The sequence below is a fragment of the Macaca thibetana genome, chromosome 3 (assembly GCF_024542745.1).
Source record: "Macaca thibetana thibetana isolate TM-01 chromosome 3, ASM2454274v1, whole genome shotgun sequence".
In the NCBI taxonomy this organism is placed as follows: Eukaryota; Metazoa; Chordata; class Mammalia; order Primates; family Cercopithecidae; genus Macaca; species Macaca thibetana.
Window position 1 is genome coordinate 622,541 of NC_065580.1, and position 27,883 is coordinate 650,423.

The window sequence follows — 27,883 nt, forward strand, 5'->3', positions numbered from 1 at the left end:
ACATTTTCTAGAATTTTATATAAATAGAATTATACAGTATGTACTCTTGTTGTCTCTGTGGTGATAATTATTCTGAGGTTTACCTGTGTTGTTGCATATATCCACAGTTTGTCTTTTTTTTATGTTGAGTAGTATTTATGGATATACCACAATTTGCTCATCCATTTACCCATGAATAAGACATTGATAAAAGATTGGGTTCTTTCCAGTTTAGACCTATTACAGATAAATCTGTGAATATCACATACAAGACTGTGTGTACATACGCCTTCATTCTATTGGGTAAAATGCCCAGGAGCATATTGGCAGGTTGATGTTTAACTTCTTAATAAACTGCCAAATTGTTTTCCAAAGAGATTGTGCCACGTTACATTCCCACCTAAGTACATGTGAGTCGAGCTGGCCCCACGTCTCCCCAGTGCTGTGTTGTTAGTGGGTAGATGGGAGTATTTCCGGGTCCAGTGCTGTTAGTGGGTAGATGGGAGTATTTCGGGGTCCGGTGCTGTGCTGTTAGTGGGTAGATGGGAGTGTTTCCGGGTGCGTTGCTGTGCTGTTAGTGGGTAGATGGCAGTGTTTCCAGGTGCATTGCTGTGCTGTTAGTGGGTAGATGGGAGTATTTCCGGGTCCGGTGCTGTGCTGTTAGTGGGTAGATGGGAGTGTTTCCGGATCCGGTGCTGTGCTGTTAGTGGGTATATGGGAGTATTTCCGGGTGGTCTCAGTGTCATTACTAATGACGTTGAGCACCTTCTTATGCTTGGTTACAGTCTGTATATTTTCTGTGGTGAAGTGTCTATTCAGTTTTTTTGCCTGTCTTTTTTATTAGGTTATTTGTCTTCTGAATATTGAATTTGTAAGACATTTGGGGGGTTTTTCTTTTTTAATTTTTCATTCTTTTTGAGACGAAGTCTCACTCTGTTGCCCAGGCTAGAGTACGATGGTGCGATCTCGGTCACTGCAACCTCCGCCTCCTGGGTTCAAGTGATTCTCTTGCCTCAGTCTCCTGAGTAGCTGGGATCACAGGTGTGTGCCACCACGCCTGGCTAATTTTTTGTATTTTTAGCGGAGACGGAGTTTCACCATGTTGGCCAGGGTGGTCTTGAACTCCTGACCTCAGGTAATCCACCTGCTTTGGCCTCCCAGCGTGCTGGGATCACAGGCGTGAGCCACCGCACCCCGCCTCTTTATTTGTTTTTGAGAACAGAGTTTCACTCTGTTACCCGGACTGGAGTGCAGTGGCATAATCACAGATCACTGCAGCCTCAAACTCCTGGGCTCAGGCGATCCGCCCACCCTGGCCTCCGGAGTAGCTGGGACTACGGTCAGACACCACCACGCCTGGCTAATTTTTTTTGTTTTTTGTAGAGGTGGGAGTCTCACAGTGTTGTCCAGACTGGTCACAAACTCCTGGGCTCAAGCAGAGATGTTCCCGCTTCAGCTTCCCCAAGTGCTGGGATTACAGTTGCAAGCCACTGTGCCCAGCCTCTTTTTCTTATATATGGCCGTGTAGTTGTTCAGCAGTTGTGCAGTTGTTTAGTCTTTGTTAAAAAGATTATTATTTACCCTAACTTACTAGCTTAGGAACTTTCCAGAAACTCAGTTGCCCATATGTATGGGTCTATTTCTGAAATTCCTTCTGTTCTTTTGTTCTGTATTTCTGTTTTTATGCCAGTATCACATTGTCTTTATTATTGGTGCTTTATTAATAAATCTTTTTGTTTTTTCTTCAGGCAGGGTCTCACTTTGTCACCCAGGCTGGAGTGCAGTGGTGCAGTCATGGCTCACTGCGGCCTTGACCTCTTGGGCTCAAGCAGTCCTCCCGCCTCAGCCTCCCAAGTGGCTGGGACTAGAGGTGCATGCCACCACACCCAGCTCATTTTTGTGTTTTGGGTATGTGTGTGTGTGTGCCTCAGCCTCCCAAGTGTCTGGGACTACAGGTGCATGCCACCACACCCAGCTAATGTTTGTGTTTTGGAGGGGGGTGTGTGTGTATTTGTGTATGTAAAGACGGGGTTTCACCACATTGCCCAGGCTGGTCTCGAACTCCTGGGCTCAAGCTACCCACCCACCTCGGCCTCCCAAAGTGCTGGGATTACATACATGAGCCATTGTGCCTGGCCTGTCTTCTCTTTCTTCCTAATAAGTCTTACAAGATGTTTATTGATTTTATTTTCTCAAAGAACCAATTTTTTATTTAATTGTCATTATTGCTTTTCTTTTACTATTTCATTGACTTCTACTACGATCATTATAATTTCAGTCCCACTTTGGGTCTTGTTTGCTTCTGTTTTTCTAGTTTCTTAAAGAAGAAGCCTGAGACATTTCTGTTTTTATTATGTAGGCGTTTACTCCAATAAATTTCACTTTGAATTCTGCTTTAGCTACATCTCACAAATTTTGACTTGTGGTTTTGTTTTCTCTTCTTTTGATGTCTCCTTTTGATTATTATTATTTCCTTAATTTCCCTTTCAATTTTTTCCTTTGACCCATGTATGGGTTATTTTGGTGTGTTACTTAGTTTCCATATGTTTTGGGTTTTTTTTTTAATCTTTCTATTATTGATTCCAATTTCATTCCATAGTGATCAGAATACGTACTTTGTATGACATGAGCCCTTTTATGTTTGAGACCAGCTTTATGGCCCAGAGCACTGCCTGTGCTAGGACACACTCCACATGCACCTGTAGGCTGTGTGCCTTTCTGGTGTTGGCAAGTGTCTCATGAATGTCAGTAGGTCAGGGTGGTTGGTGGCATTGCTCAGGTCCTCTGGGACCTTACTAATTCTCAGACTACTTCTTGTATCAGGTATGAAGAGCATGGTGTTTAAATCTCTGAATTTATATTTTTTCTCAGCCTCTGTTTTTGTTTCTTGTATCTTGAACCTCTCTTGATAGGTGTGTGTGAACAGCTGGGCCTAGGAGACCTGGTCATTCTGGGCTTGCCTGGCCCTGTCTCATTATTCTGTGTTGGTCGTTTTATTAGGTTGGTGCAAAAGTAATTGCAGTTTTTGCCATTGAAACTGCAATTAATTTTGCAGCAACCTGATACTTTTTTACATTCTGTTTTGTACAAAAGGATTTGTGTTTTGTCTAGCTGGTTTTTCCTTCATAAAGTGCACTTATATTTCTCAAAATCTATGCTTACTGGACTTCGGATTTTAAAAATAGCTTTTAAAGTTCTACAAACATTGTCATAGTTATTTCATTTAAAATTGCTTTTGTGATTATAGTTTAGTTTAAAAAGAAACAAGCAATCAAGCTTTTAGGTTTTCCTGAGTAGCTATGGGTTAATTTCTCTGACCATTTTTGTATAGCCTGAGAAACCTTCAGAGTTCTTACTCTATTTGATTAAATTATTTTCTATTACAGCCATCTAACAGGAATAATTCCTGTTACAGAAATAATGTGGAGGGTTATTATTCAGGAAAAAGAGGCTGGGCATGGTGGCTCACACCTGTAATCTCAGCACTTTGGGAGGCTGAGATGAGAGGATCACTGAGGCCAAGAGTTTGAGACCAGCCTGGAACATAGTGAGATCCGCCTCTATTTTTTTTTTAATAGGAAAATTACCTTGCATTTAAAGCAAATGCTATAAATTTTCTTTAATGTGGATTTTGAATAGAGAAGGTTTAAAAGGCACTTTGAAATGTATTGTCTCCATAAATGTCATGAGTAGAAACTTTATATATCATTATGAATGTGTATTGCCACCATTTTCCCAGGGGTTAAAAGACAGGTAGACTATTGCCTATTAACCCAGGGTTCTCCTAACCGATTGGTCATTATTGTCATTATTGCTTTTCTCATTTGTCATTATTACATCATTTCTTTCTGTGCTCATTGTGATCTATAATGAGGAAATAGCAGATCTTTTGCTTGTTAACAGTGTTTTGTGTCTTTCTCGGGAGAGGTTTTGTACCATGTTAATCATTATGGAAACACTACTTAAGAGAATATGACTGAAATATGTTTGGGTTTTTAAAAATATCTTTCTTACAGACTAATATTGTCTGTGGACCTTTCTACGTTTGTTTGTTTTTGAAACAGTTTTGTCACCCAGGCTGGAGTGCAGTGGTGCAATCTCGGCTCACTGCAGCCTCCTCCTCCCGGGTTCAAGTGATTCTCATGCCTCAGCCTCCCAAGTAGCTGGGACTACAGGTGCGTGCCGCCACGCCCGACTAATTTTTTGTATTTTTAGTACAGACGGGGTTTCGCCATGTTGGCCAGGCTGATCTCGAACCCCTGGCCTCAGGTGATCTGAGCCTCCCTAAGTGCTGAAATTACAGGTGTGAGCCACCCCACCTGGCTCCTTTCTACATTTTCTAAGTTCCTATCTCTGAGAACAAAAGGTCAGCAGCTTAGAAAACGTAGAAAGGTTCTGCAGACATGATCCTAGTTACGCCAGTGTTTCTACCCTGTGTTTTGCAGGTCAGAGACGAGCAGCACCAGTGTTCCCTGGGGAACCTGAAGGTCCCCCTCAGCCAGCTGCTTACCAGTGAGGACATGACCCTGAACCAGCGCTTCCAGCTCAGTAACTCGGGTCCAAACAGCACCATCAAGATGAAGATTGCCCTCTGGGTATCGTGCCGTCCTGCAGTGAACACCATAGGGGATGGGGAGGCCGGTGCTGGCAGGGATACCTGTGGGCCCCGGGCATGAGGCCGGTGAAGAAAGGTCTGTGTCGGCTGCAGCTCTGGGCCACAGGAGGGCGCCGGTGCAGGGAGGAGACACTGTTGCTGGGTATCAGAGGGCTCCGGGGAGAAGACAAAGGCTAGGACTTAGCCATAGAACAGGCCACATTTCCAGGTTGCCTGAGCAGGCCCATGGCTACTCACAGTACTTTCCTGTGAACCCAGCAACCTTACCGTTATCCTTTGGCCCAGAAAGTGTTACTGTTGGTATCAACAAGGTTTTCTCCTGAGTCTAACTTTTCAAAGGTTGTTCAGAAGAGATAATTTAATAAAACTCCATGAGACAGTAGAACTTACAGGAAAAAAAATACTTTTTGTCCAAAATAAACGGTGATTCATTTGTAAATAGCTAAGGAAATGTTGAAAGTAAAACTGACAAACATATGGAGAAACACTAAAATTCATGAATCAAGGAAATGCAAATTAAAATGAAGAGCCAGCTTTTTTAGAAAATTAAAACAAATGACTTCTGTTGAGAGGGCAATGGGAACAGCCTCCTTGCCCCCGGCAGAGACTGGGGGTGTCGCACACCTCTCCAGAGGGAGCTGCGGCATCCCGGAGCCATTCATCTGAAGGCTCCTTGGCCTTTCTTCTAGAAACCTGACTCTTGTTTTGTGATACAAAGTGTGGGGAGACCAGGAACATAAAGATGTTCACTGCAGCGTTATTTCCTAAAACCAGAAAAAATCTTTAAGCTATCACAGTCACCCCAGAGTGGAATGATTTACAAGGTGTAGACTCTGCTCAAGCCAGCCCAGGGACCACATAACTGGGAGACCGCAGGCCTTTTGGGTACCACCTGCTCCTGTGCTCACACAGGAGCAACTGGGAGACCCCAGGTCCTGCGGGTACCCCTGTTCCTGCACTCATGCCAGGTTGTTTAGGGTAATCTTGCTGGATAGCAAGGGTTCCGGACTTTCTTCCTTCCTCTGGGGACGCTGGGTGGAAACCACCTTTATTGAATATGGAATTTGGTCTTCTGTCGAGGAAACGCGACTCTGGGCTCTTGAAGTAAAAACGTTTTCCCACAATTGCATAGAAATATGTGCAAACGGAAGAGACTAGAGGAATACACAGAAGTGCCATGGGGGGCTCCTTGCCTGAGACGTGGCCTGGGGAATCTGGAGGAGCTTCTGCCCAGGTTGTGTGGCACCAGAGGGTCAGCTTCAGGGGGGTGGCCTGCCCTTCCACACCGTCCAGGCTTATCACTGCCACCACCCTGTTGCTGCCACCAGAGCCTGAAGGTGCGATGCCCCAGCTACTTAGCAGGCTGCGGCGGGTGGCTCTCTTGAGGCCAGGAGCTTGGGGTGTAGTGCGCAATGGTCACACCTGTGGACAGCTATGGCACTCCGGCCTGTGCAGCTTAGCGAGTCTCCCCATCTCTAGGGGAAAAAGTGGTGTTTGTATCACAGAAGTGATACTTTGGTTACTTAAACTTTCCTTTAAAAAAAAAGTTTGAGCTAAGTTTTAAAGAAATGTTTGCAGATAAAGACATCCCAAGCTGTTCCAGTATTAGGATGTTACAGGGTCACCAAGTTTAATGTTTGTGTTTGTGTCCACCTCTAGGTGCTCCATCTGGAAAAGCGAGAAAGGCCTCCCGACCACCAACACTCAGCTCAAGTCAAACGGCCCTCTGTGTCCAAAGAGGGGAGGAAAACATCCGTCAAATCTCATATGTCTGGGTCTCCAGGCCCTGGCGGCAGCAACACAGCTCCATCCACACCAGTCATTGGGGGCAGTGATAAGCCTGGTGTGGAAGAAAAGGCCCAGCCCCCTGAGGCCGGCCCTCAGGGGCTGCACGACCTGGGCAGAAGCTCCTCCAGCCTCCTGGCCTCCCCAGGCCACATCTCGGCCAAGGAGCCCACCCCCAGCATCGCCTCGGACATCTCGCTGCCCATCGCCACCCAGGAGCTGCGGCAGCGGCTGAGGCAGCTGGAAAAGTAACTAAGTGCAGCCATGTTGTTTCTCAGCAGCAGAGCACGCGCCGCCCACCCTGGGGGAGTGGGTTGAACGCAGCAGAGCACGAGGCCGGCGTGCTTGGGGGAGGGAGGCGTCATCTTGTGTTAACTGAAAGCACTAAAGGTTGTGTTGCTGTTGTGCTCACTGCGTCTTGGACTTTGGAAATAAAACCTGCAGTTTTCTAGGATTTAGTCATTTAAAGATTAAAACGTGATGGAGTAATAGGTTTCACAATAGGAAAGACAGGAGGCAGCGCCGGGACGCTGCTGTGTGCCTGGGCTCCTGCCAGGAAGACAGATGCAGAGCTGGCCTGCAGGCCTCGCTGTGGCCCGGAGAAGCCCTGGCTTCCCCGTTGTGCGAGGACAGAACCTGCTCTTCTCACGCAGTCAGATCCCATCGCTGCCGCCCAGTCTCTTGGGTTTGTGTTTGGATGTCTGTGTTGGCTCCTTATTTAAGCCCCGTGACTTATAGGTGTGTGAAGGGTTTCTTTGGATAAGGAGGAAAAAGTCATCTGTAGCTATCACAAGCTTCAGATGTTAACCTTTTCCTCTAGGTGGAAGAAACAAAATTGACCCTTGAAATAGTTCTCCGTGTGTGGAGTTATAAGAGGTGTGTCGAGTGATAAGAAAATAGTAAAACAAACGGAGGCAAAGGTGGAAGCATGTTTGCTTCTGAGCTGTTAGAAAAAGCACACGCAGACTGTGGGGCTTGCACAGCCACCCTCCTCTGAGCCACACTTTTTTTTTCATGCTTTCTCATGTCTACTATTTTGGAAAGAAGAAAACATTCCTTCTCTCTTGCTCCAGAAGGAAATAGAATTTTAAACAAGGAACGACTTTTTCTCAGGAGCTCAATTTGGGAAGTAGAAATGATCTTAGGGGCCACTGAACAAGACCGGTTGTCATTTTGGGGGTCTGTGTTCCATCCTTGAGCAGAGAGAAATGGAAGGAAGGGCGCTGCAGTCTCAGATGGGAAGAGAGCACGTGACTTGCATGAGGCTTTGAGATGGGACACGCAGATTCGGGTAGGACAGGCTAGAAACTGCTTAACAAGGACCACAGAGGTGACGCTTGTACTAAGGACACTGTGTGGTTTCAACCTCTGGTGCTCACTTGGTGAATCATAAGATCTGCACGTTTAGAAAGGAGACTATTCCTTAGCGGGTTGCAGCCTGCAGGCCGGCCAGCCTGACAGGTTGGGAAGTGCAGCCTCTCTCTGAGTCCGGAAGCATCTCCGGAAGGGTAGGGCAGGAGCTTTGTGCGGAGCGCATGTCCTCAGCAGGTTCCAGGAGGAGCTGGGAATGCCACAGAGTGCCCAGCCTCTCTAGAGCAGCCAGCAGCAGTCTGTGGTCAGGGTCAGCCATCAGGAGGAAGTTGTGAAGTCAGCCGCTCGTCATTCAAAGCTGCAGTTAGTGCCAGTGAAGCAGCGGTCAGTGAGTCAGCCTCTGGATCAGGACAGGCTGTGATTGCTTGAACACTGCTGCTCTCGAGGCCAGTGCTTGTTTAGCTGCTGGAGAAAGAGACGCCTGGTGGTTGGTAGAACCCAGTTGATTCTGTAAGTGTTGGGTGTGAGGCTTACCCTTGCCTGGCATGGCCCCAGGTCGTCTTTGTAGTTTGGTGTCTTATTGCCACAAAGAGTCTGTTCCTTCAGCCTTGTGATCTCTGTTGTAGCATTAATGCCAGTCAGTGGTTGCGTCTGAGCTGTGAAGGGAGTGGGTATAAATAACGTCCCGTCCTGTTGTGGTCAGGAACTCAGTGTTTAAGGTTTCTCTGGGGTCCCCTGGGTTTACTCATGTGGGAGGGGGGTGGGGGCTTAGGATTTTATTTTTAGTTCTCAGGACCCTAACTAAAAAACTGTCAGTTGGCTGGATGCTATGGCTCACGCCTGGGAGGCCGAAGCAGCTGGATCACCTGAGGTCAGGAATTCAAGACCAGCCTGGCCAACATGGTGAAACCCTGTCTCTACTAAAATTACAAAACATTAGCTGGGCTTGGTGGCAGGTGCCTGTAATCCCAGCTACTCGGGAGGCTGAGGCAGGAGAATTGCTTGAACCCAGGAGGTGGAGATTAGTGAGCCAAGATTACACCACTGCGCTCCAGCCTGGGCAACAAGAGCAAAACTCCGTCTCAAAAAAAAAAAACCACAACTGTCAGTTTTGAATAATTAATTTATATTGAGGCCTCAAGTAAAATATTCATCTGTTTGACTTGTACCCAGAAGTTTCAAATTATATTTAAGTTCATGGGTAATTTGACTTCTTTTTGTCTAAATGAATAGAAATTATCTTATTTTGTACAGTAGACCAATGAGTCACAACGTTCTCCAGTCTCAGGCAAGCTGGTGACTTTCTGCTCTTTTCCCACAGTGGGACGACCCTGGGACAGTCTCCACTGGGGCAGATCCAGCTGACCATTCGGCACAGCTCGCAGAGAAACAAGCTCATCGTGGTCGTGCATGCCTGCAGGTGGGGGCTGGGGTCGCCACGCGCCTGCTGCGTTGCTGCCGAGTGTGGATGCTGGATAGGATGATGCAGATACCCACCTCTGGGATTATCAAACATCCATTTATGTTTCATTTAGAAAGGACAAAGCAATTAAACCTCCACAGACGGTGCTCATAAAGGGTGTCAACACTGCCTGTGTCACATGACGTTTTGGTCCCCGAAGTACAACGGTCCGCTAAGATCATACCATATTTTTACTGTACGTTTTATGTATTTAAATAGACAGATATGGCTTGGTGCGGTGGCTCACGCCTGTAATCCCAGCACTTTGGGAGGCTGAGGTGGGCGGATCACCTGAGGTCTGGAGTTCGAGACCAGCCTGACCAAAGTGGAAAAACCCTGTCTCTACTAAAAATACAAAATTAGCCGGGTGTGGTGGCGCATGCCTGTAATCCCAGCTACTAGGGAGGCTGATGCAAAATTACTTGAACCCAGGAGGCAGAGGTTGCTATGAGCCAAGATTGCGTCATTGCACTCCAGCCTGGGCAACAAGAGCGAAACTCTGTCTCAAAAAGAAAAAAAATAAATATGTCACAATTGCCTGCAGTATTCAGCACAGTAGCGTACTGTACAAATGTGTAGCCTAGAGCAGGAGGAATATATGTGTGTGTGTGTGTGTGTGTGTGTGTGTGTTTGAAGACAGAGTTTCACTTTGTCCCCCAGGCTGGAGTGCAGTGGCACGATCTCATTTTACTGCAACTTCTGCTTCCTGGGTTCAAGCAATTCTCCTGCCTCAGCCACCCGGGTAGTTGGGATTACAGGCGTGCACCACCTCGTCCAGCTAACTTGTGTTTTTAGTAGACACTGGGTCTCACCATGTTGGCCAGGCCTCCTGAGTAGCTGGGACTATAGGTGGAAGCCACGGGCCTGGCTAATTTTTAATTTTTTTGTGGAGATGCTGGTCTCTAATTCCTGGCCTCCCAAGCACTGGGATTATAGACATGAGCCACCATGACTGGCCTCATCAGGAAAAATTTATTTTAACTTGTTCGTTATATTATTTTAATAAGTATAAAGTTAGGTGACTTGCTTTAATTGCATTTGGTTAGCAATGATACTGTGGGCTTATGAACTCTTTTCCTTTTATTGCCATTTTCTCTGTCCCGTTAGTGGTTTAAAATACGATATAAAAATTTGGAGCTTATAAGTAGCTGTTGGAAACATAGGAAACTAAAATTAGTACCGTTTAGAAAGATGATATAACTGTAGAGTTCAATACATTACTCTTGAGAAGTTCGTATATTCTTGCCACTAAGATAATGACCGTGGGGTATACTGTTTGAGAGGAGTCTAGCAAAACAATCCCTACTAGACTTTGGGGTCAGTCAGCAAGCGAAGAATGTGGGGGCCCGTGCAGCTGGGCACTTGACCGCGTTTGGCAAAGGAGCAGCCCCCATCTGGAGGAGTAGGCATTGTGGGGTGGAGGCGAGCAGCCCAGGCAGGTCTGTGGGTGTCTCCTGGGGGCCTGGCTTGCTTGGCTGAGAGAGAGAAAATGGCAGAAGCATTGTGGAACAACAGCCATCACTCTGTTACAAGCAGAGACCAAGGACTTAGAACGTCCTCCAAACTCTGGGCTCGAGAAATGAAGGCCGAAGTCGCCGCTGAGAAAGCCACTAAGAAAGGAGTTTGGGAGACACCACCAGGCAGCCATCAGGGGAGGCAAAAGCACCTCGCACATTCTGTTCCTTGTTACTTCTCAGTTTTTAGATACACACGAAATAAAAGCTTGATAAAGCACATCTGAATGTGCTGCTAATTCTCTTTTTCTTGATCCTAATACCTTGTCTCCTCTGGTTTGTAAGAAACCTCATTGCCTTCTCTGAAGACGGCTCTGACCCCTACGTCCGCATGTATTTATTACCAGACAAGAGGCGGTCAGGAAGGAGGAAAACACACGTATCAAAGAAAACGTTAAATCCCGTGTTTGATCAAAGGTACGATATTTTATCCAGCCGCGGATAGACTGCCTGGTTGAAGTGGCAGATTAAGAAGGCCCTAAATGGTGCCTTTGAATGGCCGAAGCACATAAATCAGCTGTTGAGAAGTTCAGTCAGAAACCAAATTTCAGCAAACATACGTCTCAAATAAGCGTTTTGGCCTTTATGTAGAAGCTCTAAATATAGTAAATTCAAGTTATAACCCTGTGGACACGGAGACTAGTGGTTAAATAAAGATCAAGTTATTGATGGCCCTGAAGAAGTCATTTTTGGGGGTTATATCTGTTGACATTTTGGGGGTTATATCTGTTGACACTTTGAGGGTTATGTTTACATTTTGGGGGTTCTATCTGTTGACATTTTGGGGATTGTATCTTGACATTTTGGGGGTTCTGTCTGTTGACATTTTGGGGGTTCTATTTGACATTTTGGGGGTTCTGTCTGTTGACACTTAACTATGTTATCAGTTAAAACTGAAAATTTAAGGATACATCTATTTTTAATTTTGTTTTAAAATAACATAAGCCCCAACAATCTTAAAGTATGACATATTGAAAAAACAACTGTATTTCCAAAAATAAAACACATAATAATGAAAAGAATAATATTATTCTGCATTTTTGCTCATCTCTTTAGTGGTCTGGCTTGAGAGGCTGGAGTCTGCTTCTGTGGTCAGGGTGATTTGGCAATGTCCTTAGAGGGTCTCAAGAGACCCCCCCAGGGGTTATTGGCCCCCACTTAAAGAGCCGCCAATCTGTACCAATTTGGTATCTTACATAATTGTCCCCTGGTGCTTCGAAACCCACCCATGTTTTGGGAAATGATAATAATACAGTTGTATGGTGTCGCTATCTGCTAATTCAGTTTACATTGCATCTTTAAACATCCTCCGCATTCATTGTACTTTCATACAAGTGGATTTATGTAAAACACACATCAGAAACTGGCAGGCCTGCATCAGCCCCTGATGAGGTTGTGCAGAGTGCTCCTATCCATCCGAAGCATTTAAGCATCTGGGGACTCCACTTGCCCATCTGGGTTTCCAGCACTGTGGCCTGGGGCAGGCACCCGCCAGCCCCCAGGAGAGACGCCCTGCAGGCTACTGAGTGCAGCGTCTGGCTGAGCATCACAAGGGCTTTGGAGGCCTTGTCCCTCCTGCGAAGCTGCAGGCGCGTACTTTTTTTATTGGAGAGGGTGGGAATAGGGCCTGAAGACTGAACAGGTGGCTAGAAAGCCTGAGTGAGTGGGCTGTTCTGGAACTGCTGTTCTGTCAACACTATCCCATATTTTAACCCCCAGGAAGAGTCAGACATGTTCAGAGACGCTCCTCACCCACCCATGAGTGAGCCAGGGACTGTGGGACCCAGACATCTGTGGGTGCCAGAGCTGCCTTTTATGTGTGGGAAACAAAAAAAAAATGTTGGTTTTTGAGTCTTCCTGAAATGCCAGATGAAAACATTAGGTAGAAGAACTCAGTTTTACAATAAAAAACAAACATGACATTTGGAATGATCTCATGAGCAGAAATGCCATTTTTAGTTATGAGAAAATACAACAGAATGATGGATAAAGTTAAGTAAGGCTCTCGTTTCCTGTTTCAGCTTTGATTTCAGTGTTTCGTTACCAGAGGTGCAGAGGAGAACACTCGACGTCGCCGTGAAGAACAGCGGCGGTTTCCTGTCCAAAGACAAAGGGCTCCTTGGCAAAGTAAGTGCCAAACAAATCCCCGATCAGTTCCTGCGATTTGTAAAATTGAACATTTACCTGCAGTGCAGTGTTGAGACCATATTTGTGCAAGCGGAAAGGGTGAACTTACGAGGTCAGTGCTTGTTTATAAATCGTGGGCTATAAAGACAGTCAATAAAACATCTGTGCTTTCTGAAAATATTTTAAGTTAATTGTTTTTACATATTCAGATTATTGATTCATTAACTATACTAATACCATGAACTTCTAGTTGAAGATTTTTTTTTAAGTCTTCAAATTTTTGTTCAAGTATCACATTGAAGGAAAATAATCTCTTACAATTCCATCTCCTCAACTGACGGCTCTGCTCTTTTTCTGAAATTCATTGGCTTTATTTATCTGAATTTCTTCTAGTCTTTGTCCATATTCACATTTAACTTTGGCATGTGGGTGTGTTATTTAAGAATGAAAGTAGAGGCCGGGCGCGGTGGCTCAAGCCTGTAATCCCAGCACTTTGGGAGGCCGAGACGGGTGGATCACGAGGTCAGGAAATCGAGACTATCCTGGCTAACACGGTGAAACCCCGTCTCTACTAAAAAATACAAAAAACTAGCCGGGCGAGGTGGCGGGCGCCTGTAGTCCCAGCTACTCGGGAGGCTGAGGCAGGAGAATGGCGTGAACCCGGGAGGCGGAGCTTGCAGTGAGCTGAGATCCGGCCACTGCACTCCAGCCTGGGCGACAGAGCGAGACTCCATCTCAAAAAAAAAAAAAAAAAAAAAAAAAAAAAGAATGAAAGTAGAGTTCAGTTAGGGAGGAGGAGATTTGAGTCACAGGCATCATTTCGTCAGCTGTGCTGCCATGGAGGGCACGTGGGCCAACACTCCTGTGAGTCGTCTCCACTGATATTCTGTCATAGCTGAATTTTAAGACTGCTGGTTGCATGAAGGATTTCTTAGATGTACTCAGCCATATAACTTACAGGTGCTCACAGGGGTAGAAAAGATTAAAAAAACAAGAGCCTTCAAAATAGGAGAGTCCATATTCCTAGACGAAGACAGAAGATGAGAGAGATGAGAAGAAGTGGTAAAAGATCTAAAAGACATCGCCTTAGCCTACTTTATGTATTTGTGTATTTATTTAGAGATAGGGTCTCTAGAAGCACAGACTGAAGTCCAGTGGCACGATCATGGCTCACTGCAGTTTCGAATCCTGGGCTCAAGCAATCCCTGTCTCAGCCTCCCGAGTTGCTGGGACCAAGGTGCATGTCAGCACGCCCAGATAAATTTTTTTTAATTTTTAGTAGAGACAAAGTTTCACTGTCTTGCCCAGGCTGGTCTCAAACTCTTGGGCTTAAGCAGTCCTCCCGTCTTGGCCTCCCAAAGTGGTGGGATTATAGGCGGGAGCCAGTGCCCCCAGCCCAGCCTACTTTAACTACTATTTTTTTAAAACCCACAGGTATTGGTTGCTCTGGCATCTGAAGAACTTGCCAAAGGCTGGACCCAGTGGTGAGTGTCCCTGCTACAGACAGAGAACCCCAGCATGTAGCTAAAACACTTTCCCCGCCCGGTGGGTAGTGTCCCCCACAGACAGTGGCGGAACCCGACACGTATCTGACAGGCTTTTCGTACTTGGTTCTGTGTCCGTCACCACCTTCCTGTCACTGTCTTTCTCAGGTATGACCTCACGGAAGACGGGACGAGGCCTCAGGTGATGACATAGCCACACCAGGCAGGACGGGTCCTCTTCAGCATAGCTCCTCAACCTCTGCCCGGAACACCCCCTGTCACAGACGTACCAATGTTATTTTTATAATTTCATGGATTTAGTTATACATACCTTAATAGTTTTATAAAGTTGTTGACATTTTAGGCAAATTTGGCCAATATTAGCATTAAATTTTATATGTTGGATTTCCTCTAGGGTTTCGCCAGTTCCTACAACGTGCAATAGGGTGGTGGTAGCTCTTGTGTCTGTGGACTCTGCTCAGCTGTGTCCGTAGGGGCCGGATGTGTCTGTGCTTTACTATGGCCTTGTTTATATATCACTGAGGTATACTATGCTATGTAAATAGACTCTATATTTTTTATAATCTTTACATGCTGGTTTAAATTCAGAAGGAATAGATCAAGGAAATATATATATTTTCTTCTAAAACTTATGAAATTCTTGTGACAAATAATCATTTTCATCTTTGCGGCAAAAAGTTCTCAGTGACCTATTTTGTGGTGTTTCTTTTTAAAAACAAAAGCTGAAAGATTATTAAATGTTAGTATGTTTCTGCCCATTATGAATGATGAAATAAAGTATTCAAAATATTAACATTTTCATAAATATAAGGATGTATTACTGAGAAGTTGAAGGGCTTATGAGGAAAAATGTTTTATAACTGAGTAATATAAGATATTAAGAGAATTATGGTTCATATATCATACTAATCTGAAATTTCTTATATAAAAATGAAATCTTATGTTTATTTTAATTGCTGTTGTAACTTACTCATGAAACAGTATACAGACACCTTGTACTTTTCCTAGACTATAAGAACAGACTTTCCATGTTAGCAATTAAGCTATTGTCAAATAGTCAGTCATGAGCGGTTAATTTTCAATGTTTTCCCAGCCTATAAAAAAAGGAAGGTGCACGCTGCCCTTTTAAAGCTTGTGAGGTAAATTGGGATGAGTAGACAGGATATTGCATTAAAAATTGGAAGCTCGATCTCGTTATAGTCAGGAGCAGCCAGCGTGACCTCACACATAGGATGGGGGACGTGTGAGCCAATGTGCACTGGCCACCACCAGGGTTGGGGGCACCACAGCTGTGAGCCCGGCCCCCGCTGTTCTCAGCAGCCACTTCCCAGGCTGCCTCACTTTATGCCGTGACTAACCTTAATATTGGGATATTGTTATGCAATTTTTATTCTGTTTAGACTATTAAAAGCATGTTTATGTACTTAAGAGTCCCCCAGACCTCCTGTGAGGTGAGGCTCTGTTGCAGTGTCTGTAAAGAAAGGATGCACATATGTAGACGATTAAGTGTATATTATAAGCTGTATGCTGAAAATGGCTTCCATAGCCATGAGAACATCTTAAAACTATGTATAAATATATTAAGGAAAATAGAGCTTTGTAATTTAAATTGGAGCTCTTAGCTTGTTTAATGGAACTACACAACTTGTGGGTAACTCACGTGACCAAACAAACCGAAGTGCCTGTGACGGAGGCCGGTGGCCAGTGGCTGTCTGCCCACCCTCCCTTCTAGCAGATTTCGATTTTGCTTCCATTTGTAACCTACCCTTGGCCGGTGGCTGTCTCCCCACCCTCCCTTCTAACAGATTTTAATTTTGTTTCCATTTATAATTTCTACTTTGAACCATGGGTTTACTTAGAATGAGTCTGTAGCTTCACAGCATATTTCATGTAATCATAAAGACCAGTATAGTCTGTCTCCTACTGAATGACATTTGACTGTAAAGCCTCTTGATAAACCATTTCCAATGTTAGTATATAGGATTATTTGGGAAGCATATCAGTACCTTTATAGACACACATGTACGCGTATGCACACAAAACATTTATGGTATTTATGGAAGACAGGTAATAACATTAAATCTAGTTGCTTTCCCATAGTATTAGATTTGTTGAAAGTTTTTTAAAAATCAGGTCTGTTGAAAGTCTTCTGTCGTAATCTATAAAGAAGCAGCACTCATCGAAATTGTAGCATGCCAGTAATTTTTACCAACATCCCATCCATCTGAGTTCTGCAGTCCTGTGTGTAACCCGCTCCGTGTGTGTTTTGCTTAATGGAAGGCTTTATTTAAGCACTTAGGCAGAGTAGACACAATTAAAGGTACAAGCCCAGAGGAAGGTTAAGCAGCACCGTGCCTGCCCTGAGGCAGTGGAGTCGGAAGCGCTGTCTCCAGGGCCTTGAGTGCCTGGAGGTTCTTGGCCTCCAGCAGCCGTCTCCTTTCTCTTTGAAAGAAAGGAAAGAAGGAAAGGGGGTGATTCTGAGGCACTGAAGTACCTCCCAGAGGTGGAGGGGAGAAGCCACCCTCGAGGCCACACTCAGCACTCCAGGATCCCAGTGATGTCAGACACTCTTGAGTTCTCAGAATGTTAATTTTCAGTTTTAAATAATTAGTTTATCTAAGAAAAGGGAATTTTAACTTTTCTACCTTGAGTCAAGCCAATGAAGGGAAAAATGAATTAACTTGGTAAATTTGAAGTGCAGCTCTGTTAGCTCGTACGTGTGGGTTCTTATCCTGATCCTGTGCCTTAAAAAGTAGGAAGGTGTTTCCAAGTTCAGATTAAAACAGAAGCAGCTGACTGGGCCTGGTGGCTCACGCCTGTAATCCCAACACTTTGGGAGGCCAAGGTGGGCGGATCACCTGAGGTCAGGAGTTCAAGACCAGCCTGGCCAACATGACGAAACCCCGTCTTTACTAAAAATACAAAAATTAGCCAGGCGTGGTGGTGGAGTGCACGCCTGTAATCCCAGCTACTACTCAGGAGGCTGAGGCAGGAGAATCGCTTGAACCCAGGAGGTGGAGGTTGCAGTGAGCTGAAATCACGCCACTGCACTCCAGCCTGGGCGACAGAGTGAGACTCCATCTCAAAAAATAAATAAAATAGAAGCAGCCTTGTAACTGTATTTACCATGATAGTATATTCTGCACGGTAAAAATTCCTTTTACAGACATTCTTTATCGAGAGGTCGGCCCTTCTTTTTCAGGCACCTAAGCCAAATGCAGACCTGTGTGTAGCTGTGTGTTTTCTTCTGTGTTTGCCGCATTTATTCCACCTCCAGCTGGACCCCCCACTGCAAATAGAGAACAACGGTGGGGGGTGCAGGTTAAAAAGTAGAGAATGTCCTTTCTGTTCAACTAATTTCACATGACAGTGCATGTATTTATTCAATAAAACTTTTACGTTAGCTCACTCGTGATTTGTTTTTTCTGTGTCTTTTGAAGGGAGGTGTTCAGTGTGCAGTCAGATAATTTGAAAGGAGACGCCATGCACTGTTTTCATTTGCTGTCTCCACTCGCATTTTCCGAGCAGCTACATCGGAGCAGCTGACATCCTTCCTGTTGCTCCCAGCTCAGTGTGACTCTCCTCTGCCCAGCACATTATACTCTGCATGTCGAAAACAGCTCTTCTAAAGGATAATTGCGTGTAGAAAAAATAGACTTGAAATGTGTTTTTAACCAGGGCGCTGAGAAGTGCAGCAGGGGCTGCCGAGACAGACGCCTGAACGTTGGAACACACTGAGGGTGATACTGGAGTGTCCCTTCCTGTTGCGTTCGTTACTGGTGGTCGGGGTCGACTTGAGTGGAGCCCTTGTGCTCTTCCTTGTAGCCACTCGGCATTTAACACCGTGCACTTCCTTTCTCCTTGATTGTGGGCCATCCTTCCTTGGCCTCTGTATCGCCTTCCTCTGTATTTTCCTTGCACGTTACCCGCCATTTCCCAAGGTTTCACTGTCTTCTCCTCCAACCAGACTCAATATTGGCATAATGTGGGTTTTGGTTCTGATCACTTTTTATTTTTATGTGGTGTTCTTAATACCATCAATACCCTGGTTTCCAGATGTATGTCACTGATACAGATGTTCTCTGAGCTCAGGACCAGTTCATCCCACTGCACCCCCATCCTCTGTGTCACATGGAGACCTCAAGGCACACCCTTCGTCCGTCTGTCTGTCCATCATCTGTCTTGGTGCTGGAGCTGAGACCCGGACAGCACCAGCCACCTCCCACTGCCTCAGCCCACGTGCAGACACCAAGTCCTTGAGCCCTAACTGGAGAATGTGTCCACCTCAACTCTGTCCCCTCAGTCCAAGCCACCGTCCCTCTCCATTTCTCAGTCTTTCTCCCCTACCTGCCCCATTTTCCATGCAACAGCCAGGGGATCTTTCAGACACATCACACTCGGCTGTGTGCCGCTGCTCAAGACCAAGAGCATTTCCTGGCTCCCAAGGCTGAGTTTCTTCTTCCACTGGGACCCCTATCCACCATACCTTGACCAGTGCCACAGACGGCCCCGCCCACTCCCACTCAACAGCCCACAGACGGCCCCGCCCACTGCCACTCAACACCCCCAGGCATGCTCCTCCCTGCAAGTACCTCACCTGCTCCAGCACCTCCACACTTGCCCCTCCCCCCAGCACATCCACATTTGCTCCTTCCCCCAACACCTCCACGCTTGCTCCAACCCCCGCACCTCCACAACTGCTCCTCCTCCCCCCAGCACCCCCCACCTGCTCCTCCCCCAGCACCTCCACACCTGCTCCTCCCCCCAGCACCCCCACACCTGCTCCTCCCCCCAACACCCCCACACCTGCTCCTCCCCCAGCACCCCCACACCTGCTCCTCCTCCTCCAGCACCCCCACACCTGCTCCTCCTCCAGCACCCCCACACACCTGCTCCTCCCCCAGTACCTCTACACCTGCTCCTCTCCCCAGCACCCCCACACCTGCTCCTCCCCCCAGCACCTCCACGCCTGCTCCTCTCCCCAGCACCCCCACACCTGCTCCTCCCCCCAGCACCTCCACACCTGCTCCTCCCCCAGCACCTCCACACCTGCTCCTCCCTCCAGGACCCCTACACCTGCTCCTCCCCCCGGCACCCCACACCTCCTCCCCCCAGCACCCCCACACTTGCTCCTCCTCCTCCAGCATCCCCACACTTGCTCCTCCCCCCAGCACCCCCACAACTGCTCTCCCCAGCACCCCCACACCTGCTCCTCCCCCAGCACCCCCACACCTCCTCCCCCAGCACCCCCACGCTTGCTCCTCCTCCTCCAGCACCCCCACACCTGCTCCTCCCCCAGCACCCCCACACCTGCTCCTCCCCCAGCACCCCCACACCTGCTCCTCCCCCAGCACCTCCACACCTGCTCCTCTCCCCAGCACCCCCACACCTGCTCCCCCAGCATCCCCACACCTGCTCCTCTCCCCAGCACCCCCACACCTGCTCCTCTCCCCAGCACCCCCACACTTGCTCCTCCTCCAGCACCCCACACCTGTTCCTCCTCCCCCAGCACCTCCACACCTGCTCCTCCCCCCAGCACCTCCACACTTGCTCCAACCCCCTCAGCACCTCCACACTTGCTCCAACCCCCAGCACCTCCACACTTGCTCCTACCCCCCAGCACCTCCACACCTGCTCCTCCCCCACCCACCTCCACAGTTGTCTCTCCCCCCGCCCCCCACACCTCCACACTTGCTCCTCTCCCCTCCCTAGCACCTCCACACAGACTCTTACCATGACTGGCCCAGCTCACATCCACTCCCCATCACTTCTCAGTTGAAAGTTGATCTCAGTGTCCTGTGAGTTTTTTTAGCATCACGTGTTTCTTTTTTTCTGTTTTTCTTTCTTTCTTTCTTTCTTTTTTTTGAGACAGGTTCTTGCTCAGTTGCCCCAGCTGAAGTGCAGTAGGGGGATCAAAGGACCCCCCACCTCAGCCTCCCATAGTATTGGGATTACAGGCCTACGCCACCACCCCGGCCTGTGTTACTTTGATTCACCACATTTAACATAATTACAATTTAGTTGTATTTAAAACTTTCCTACATGGACTATAAACTTTCAAGGGCAGAGATTATGTGAGTTTTATTTAAATCTTTACCTGGTCGCCTATCACTGTTCTGGGCACATGGTAAACCAAATGTCTGTTGAATAAATGTATAAAGTTTGGCAGTGGGCTCACACCTGTAATCCCAGCACTTTGGGAGGCCAAGGCAGGTGGATCACTTGAGGTCAGGAGTTGAAGAGCAGCCTGGGCAACATGTCTCTACCAAAAATACAATTAGCCAGGCGTGGTGGCGCATGCCTATGGTCCCAGCTACTCGGGAGGCTGAGCAGAAGGATCACTGGAGCCAGGAAGTCGATGCAATGAGCCATGATTGCATTGCCGCACTCCAGGCTGGGCGAGACAGCAAGACCCTGTCTCAAGAAATAAATACGTTTGGCAGACCAATGTATAATTCATCTCTTTTAACAAGTTTCCATTTTAAAAAAAGATGTATACCTACTAACAGTTTTTAGTGATGACTAAAGAGTAGATACTGCTGAGCCTGATGGATACTATTGAGAGAAAAAGCCAAGGGCATCCTCCTCTGAGAAACAACTGAGACGTGAAAGTTGGAAACACCCAGGAAGTCTGCCATTGTTTACTGTTATTCTCAACCTCCTGGGCAACACAATATAAAAGGAAAAAAGATTATCTCTAAATTTTTACAAAGAGTCATTTTCAGATACAAGATTGTCTACCTGGAAATCCCAATAATAATACTCTGCAAAGAAGGCTGGGCACAGCGGCTCACACCTGTACGCCCAGCGCCTCTGGAGGCCGGGCACGGCGGCTCACACCTGTAATGGCGGCTCACACCTGTACGCCCAGTGCTTCTGGAGGCCGGGCACGGTGGCTCACACCTGTAACGGCGGCTCACACCTGTACGCCCAGCGCTTCTGGAGGCCGGGCACGGCGGCTCACACCTGTACGCCCAGCGCTTCTGGAGGCCGGGCACGGCGGCTCACACCTGTACGCCCAGCGCTTCTGGAGGCCGGGCACGGCGGCTCACACCTGTACGCCCAGCGCTTCGGGAGGCCGGGCACGGCGGCTCACACCTGTACGCCCAGCGCTTCGGGAGGCCGGGCACGGCGGCTCACACCTGTACGCCCAGCGTTTCGGGAGGCCTGGCACGGCGGCTTACACCTGTAAGCCCAGCATTTTGGGAGGCTGAAGCAGGAGGATCAGTGGAGCCCAGGAGTTTGAAACCAGCCTGGGCAACAGAGTGAGACTTCATCTCTATAAAAATAAACTAGCTGGGCATGGTGGGTGCACACTTACAGTTCCAGCTACTTGGGAGCTGAGATGGGAGGATCTCTTGAGTCCAGGATGTTGAGACTGCAGTGAGCTATATTGTGTCACTGTACTTCAGCCTGGGTGACAGAGCAAGACCCTATCTCTTGAAAAAAAAAAAAAAATCTGGAGGCCGGGTGTGGTGGCTCATGCCTGTAATCCTAGTACTTTGGGAGGCCAAGGCGGGTGGATCACTTAAGGTCAGGAGTTCGAAACCAGCTTGGCCATCATGGTGAAACCCTGTCTTTACTAAAAATACAAAAAATTAGCTGGGCATGGTGGTGCGCACCTGTAATCCCAGGTACTTGGAAGGCTGAGGCAGGAGAATCACTTGAACCAGGGGAGGCAGAGGTTGTAGTGAGACAAGATCGTGCCACCGCACTCCAACCTGGGCGACAGAGTGAGACTCCATCACAAAAAAAAAAAAAAATCTGGAAAATATTTGGATGTACAAATCTCTGTGTTGTATATGGTAATGCCAATAGCTATTGAAAAATATGGAAAAAATCATACAGCAGCAGCCTTAGAAGCACAATAGCAGAGATGACCAGCAGCCATGCTGCCTCCTGAGGGGAAAGAAAGAGCTTATTGCCCTCCAAAAGTTCCATCCCCAGGGAATTGTTACTACTTGAACTCTCAGGCTCCCAGGAAAACTCTATCTCCAGGTTTGTTGATCCAGAAAATCGGTGGCAGTTGTTTAACATGGCAGCTGCCTGAGGCAGTGATAGCAGTTGCGACAAACAAGAGGCCAACCCAACACTTTGAAAGGAAAACCTAGGGGATGAGACTGTCCACGGAGGGCTTTGTAAAACTCTGGCATTGCTGGAGTGCTAGACACATGCACGTGCCAGGCTGTGCACATCCCCAGGAAAGACCTCCAAGAGTTCTCATTTCTGGCTGGCGTGGAGGCTCTGAGCAAGCAGGAAGTGAAGGCTAAGAGAGAGTTGTGAGGTGCCTGCTGGAAGGTTGAAGGCACCCAGCACATACACAGGGCCCCTTGGCAACCAGTTGGGAGAACAACTGGTTTGAAGTATTCGAAGAAATCCTTCCAATCCTTAGCTGGCACGTGAGCTAACGCAGCAGAGGCTTCAGAGGCAGCGTGTGACAACACAGCTTCCAGAGACTCCAAGAATGTTACTAAACACAAAGCAATAACAGTGACAACCATCACCAACAACAGCCGGGAGAGGCAGAGGGATCTTGTTACAGAGTTGCCACATTATATTATCTTTATTTATTTTTTAGTTTTTTAGATGAGTCTCGCGCTGTCGCCCAGGCTGGAGAGCGCGGCGCCATCTTGGTTCACCACAAGCTCCGCCCCCCGGGTTCCCGCCATTCTCCTGCCTCAGCCTCCCGAGTAGCTGGGACCACAGGCGCCGCCACCGCGCCCGGCTCATTTTTTATATTTTTGGTAGAGATGGGGTTTCACCGTGTTGGCCAGACTGGACTATATTATCTTAAATGTCCAGATTCGATGAAACAAGGATGAGGCATGCAAGGAAACAGCAGAGTAAGGGCCACACACAGGAAAAAGGTAGATAAACTGCCCCAAAGGAAGTCGTGGTGCTGGACGTCATGTGGACCAAGACAAGACCCTGAATCAACTTTTAGCGTGTTCGCAGGAATAAGGGAATCATGTCAGCCATTACAGGAAAGCATGAGAATGATGTCTCACCAAAACGGAGAAGATCAATATAGAGAAATTACAAAAACAGTAACCAGAAAGCCTGGGGTTTAAAGTAAATAAGTGTAATGTGAAATTCACTAGAGGAGCTCGCCCATGGATCTGAGCTGACAGAAGAAAGAATCAGCAAACTTGGAGATGGGTCCGTCGAGATATCCAGTCTGAGGAACAAAAAGAATAGAGAAAAATGGACCTAACATACGTGCAGTGGGAGTTCCAGAAGGGGAGGAGGGAGAGAAGCACCAGTAAAAACATGGAAAGAAATAATGGGCAAAAACTCGCTAATTTGGAAAGAGGCACACCCGGGCACATCTTGGTTAAACTGCTGAAAGAGACGATGCAGCTAGAGAAAGACTCATCCCCTCCGCAGTGTGAACTGCTGAGTTCTCATCAGAACCCTGGAGGCCAGAGCAGAGGGATGAGGGATCAAAGTGCTCACAGAGGCTGTCAGCCAAGAATCCTGTCGGCAGCAGCTGTTCAAATGAAGGAGAAATTAAGGCATTGTCAGATGTTTTTTTTTTTCCAAGATAATTTGTTGTGAGCCAATGTGCCCTGCAAGAAATACTAAGGATAAAGTCACCTTTTTGTATTTGTGTACATGTCAGGCTCTAAACAGAAACACCTCTCCAGATGGCCTACGTTTCCATTTTGCAGGACCTCAAGTCTGGGAAACAGGGAGGCCCAGTGGGGTGGAGCATGGCTCTGGAGTCAGACCCCCCAGGTTCAAGCCCCGCTTCTGCCCAACGGGACCTGAAGCAAGTCAAGTAACTTCTCTGCCTCCATTTCCCCCTCTGCAAAGCAGGAATCGCTGTAGTCCTTACCTCAAAGGCAGAACTGAGGATAAAGTGAGGTCATCCCTGGAAAGCACTTAGGACAGCACTGGCCCGTCTCACAGGACAATCGTTAGCCACCACGTCCACTCTCTGTCCTCACCTTCTATCAGAATGTGGCAACCTCCCCGCCTTGTCCACTAGGTTAGGACGACAACAGTGTTACACTTTCTCTTCTACTCAAATCCTCAAATCATTTAAGACATGAAGCTTCACCAACCTAACTGTCCGAGGTGCCTCTCCCCTCTCCAACCCCAGATTCCTTCCCCACATACCTGGCTATTCAGTATCTTCTAGCATTTGCCACTCATTTGTCCAAGAACAAGGCCCTGCACTCCCCTGCCTTTTTTTTTTTTTTTTTCTTTGACAGGGTCTTGCTCTGTTGCCCAGGCTGGAATGCAGTGGCACAAACACAGCTCAGCGTAGCCCCAACCTCCCAGGCTCAAGTGATCCTCCCACCTCAGCCTCCCTAGTAGCAGAGACTACAGACATGCACCACCACACCTGGCTAATTTTTAAATATTTGTAGAGATGGGACTTTGCCACGTTGCCCAGGCTGGTCTTGACTCCTGGGCTCGTGTGATCTTCCTGCCTCGGCCTCCACAGTGCTAGGATTATAGGCATGAGCCACTGTGCCTGGCTACCCCCACCTTTTTGAGGTCATGTTGGCCTGTGTTTCCCCAGTGACTTCCCCCAGGGCTCCACTTGGCCTTTTGGGGCCTCCTTCATTCTCCACAGTACAATGAGGCCCTGCAGTTTCTTCTTTTCTTCACGGTAGCATGGGTGCAGACAGAAACGTGCACAATCCCATTTCACTGCCTTGATGAATTTCCAAGCCGAGCACACCCGTGTAACCAGCACCTAGAAGAGGGAGCAACGTCAGAGCCCCAGGCACCTTCTCATGCCCCTGCTGGTTCTGCCCTTGCCCTGCCAGGGGTCACTGTGCTCCTGACGCCTCGCCCTGCGGATGTGTTTTGTCAGATTCTGAGCTTGATGTAAGTGGAAGCATTCAGTGGGTTCTCCTGTGTCTGGCTGCTTTTATTCAACATTGTGTTTGTGAGAAGCAACATGGTGCCTTTTAACAAGGTTTGACTGAAGACTTGGGTGTCAGTGAAGCGTAATACAGAAAGAAATAATTGATACCAGATGAGGCCCAAATCAGGCCAGCTTCTGGCTTCACATCCAGCCCACCTCCAAGTCCACACCCACGACCACAGCTGCATCCATGTCTTCTGCCTGCAAGCCCAGGCCTGTGGGCAGGAAGGACTTCTAGGCCCACAGTGGAGGCCTCATCTGCACCCAGCATGCACACCTGGGCTCTGCAGTTCACGGAGCATGCAGTGGACGGCACCCCTGTCCAGGCCTGGCTCCTTCTATTTCCATAACCACGAGGGCACCACAGGCCAGGCTGGGCGACGCTGCAGCCCCATGCCAGTGTCCACAGGCCAGGCTGGGCGATGCCGCAGCCCCATGCCAGTGTCCACAGGCTTTCCCGCAACAGGGACAGGGACCGGAGTCTGAACCACACTTGGATCAGACACAGCAGAGGCTGGTCTCAGTTCCCAGTCTCTCATGAGAACCATCACACACACACCACATGCATAGACAACACACAATATGCACACAACACACAACACACGTATTCTTACAGACACGACACACAACACAAATGATATATACACACCATGCATGCATAACGCACAATACACACAAAACAATACACACAACAAAATACACATCACACACATTCACACGGACAACACAGAGCACACCACACACGTGCACAACAGACAATATACACACAACATACCTACACACAATACACAATTCACATACCACACATTCAAAAAACAACATATAACAGCACACTACCACACAAATACAACAAAACAATACAACATCATACCATATATACACAACACACAAGACACTACACACAGACAACACAATATACATACAATACAATGATAACAGGACACACAACACAACACACAACAGTATAACACGCAACACAGTCCACACACATGCACACAGCACATGCTCACAGCTTCCTAGAATCTAAATCTCACCTGAGTGGGGAGTACAGGCTGATGGCCTGGGTTCTGGATGATGGCGCTGCCTCGGGGCTAACTCAGTCTTACAGAGAAGTGCATAGGATCACCGTGGCCCACATGGACACAGTCAGGGCCTACAAAGTCCAACTCCAGTCTCTACACTGAAAGACAACTGTTGATGACCATTTCTCTAGTTAAACAAACTAAAGGTACAGCTCTCGGGGCCCCCTGTTCCCTGCAGGCAGCCCCCGTCAGTGGATGGGTGCTCTGCTTCTCTGCAACCTTTCTGACAATGCTGACTATTAAACAACCCCTTTGGCTCAAGATTCCCTTCCGCTTGTCCATGATTCTCCAAGCTTCTTCAACCCTCAGTTGAAAGGTGAAAGCTTTTTATCTATGATTTTTTTTAAGAGATGTGATGGCTATTCACAGGCACGGTCATAGTTCACTACAGCCTCAAGCTTCTGGGCTGAAGCTGTCCTCCCACCTCTGCCTCCCAAGTAGCTGGAACTATATATATATATGTTTTTGTAAATTATTTAATTCCTTCCATAATGATTTAGAGGGACAATCTTCAAACCAGTACAGATATTTCATAAATAATATCTGGCCGTTTTCTAACCAATTGAGTAATTCGTTGCACAATAAGTCACCTCACAACTTTCAAGAGTAGATTTTAATCTATTAAATTTGAATAGTAAAGATATTACATAATTAGGACACAATTACAATTTGGTTTAAATATTTCTGTAGGGGAGAGGACGCCACACTTCTACTCAATGAAGACAAACATTTTTACAGTCCAGAGGTCTTTGATTTTATTTTATTTTAACACCTATGATGTCATGAATTCACAAGGAATAGCTTCAGCAGCTCAGGCTCCTTCCCACCGGTTCCCACACCCAGTGCTTCCCTGGCTGGAGCAGGCTGGAGCTTCAGTTGAATCAGGCACCTTTCTCTTAGGCTTCTTTCTTTTTCTGATCATTTTCTTTCACACGTTTCAGGAAGCCATCTCGGCTCGTAGAGCGCTTAATACGCACATAATTCTGTTGGCAGGAATCTCGCCCTTCACTTGTTTACAACACTGCCAGCAGTATGCTGGGGAACCCTGTAGACTCTCCCAGCTTTGCCGCGGTCACACCTGTGGGGCTTCCTTTTCGAACAATATCTATTCCCTTGATGTCTACAGTATCACCTTTCTTATAGATTCGCATATACGTGGCCAAAGGAACAACTCCATGTTTTCTAAAAGGCCGAGAGAACATCTATCAGGAGCCTCTCACCTTTCCCCTCCTGTTCGTCATTTTGGCGAATTACTGGAAGACAGCGGTTCCGGCCGAAAGGAAGCATGGCTGAAACTGTAGTTGTTTGTGCATTACCACGTCCATCTCTAGATGAATATTTTAACTTAAAACATAATAGCATAAGCTTCTTGGATCATTTATTATGCAATAATTCTTCCAAAAATTTGCCCAGAGATAGTGCACTGGATGTGTCTCATCATAATTCTCTAAATATGTAGATACTAGCATCAGTTGCTAACAAAATATGTTTTGTAAGGCAGAACAGCTATGTAAAGTCTTTTCATTCTTTCTGGTCAAGTGTAGGAAACAGCTCTGGGGAATTGTTATTTTGTTGTTGTTGTTGTTGTTTTGAGACAAGATCTCCCTCTATCGCCCAGGTT

At 47.2% G+C, this 27,883-nt stretch overlaps 2 protein-coding genes across 5 annotated transcripts in view; one reads left to right on the plus strand and one right to left on the minus strand.

The window, feature by feature from the left end:
- The window catches only part of ESYT2 (extended synaptotagmin 2), a 102,290-nt gene extending 84,584 nt beyond the window's left edge, over positions 1–17,706 (plus strand). For all 4 annotated transcript variants that reach the window (XM_050785713.1, XM_050785714.1, XM_050785715.1 and 1 more), the window contains 7 exons: positions 4,425–4,574; positions 6,254–6,627; positions 9,012–9,110; positions 10,952–11,083; positions 12,688–12,793; positions 14,228–14,277; positions 14,446–17,706. In XM_050785713.1, coding sequence (XP_050641670.1) covers positions 4,425–4,574; positions 6,254–6,627; positions 9,012–9,110; positions 10,952–11,083; positions 12,688–12,793; positions 14,228–14,277; positions 14,446–14,491 — 957 coding nt within the window. In that variant the 3' untranslated portion in view covers positions 14,492–17,706. The remainder of the gene's footprint in view (positions 1–4,424; positions 4,575–6,253; positions 6,628–9,011; positions 9,111–10,951; positions 11,084–12,687; positions 12,794–14,227; positions 14,278–14,445) is intronic.
- Positions 1–27,883, minus strand: part of DYNC2I1 (dynein 2 intermediate chain 1) — an 850,736-nt gene that overhangs the window by 213,842 nt on the left and 609,011 nt on the right.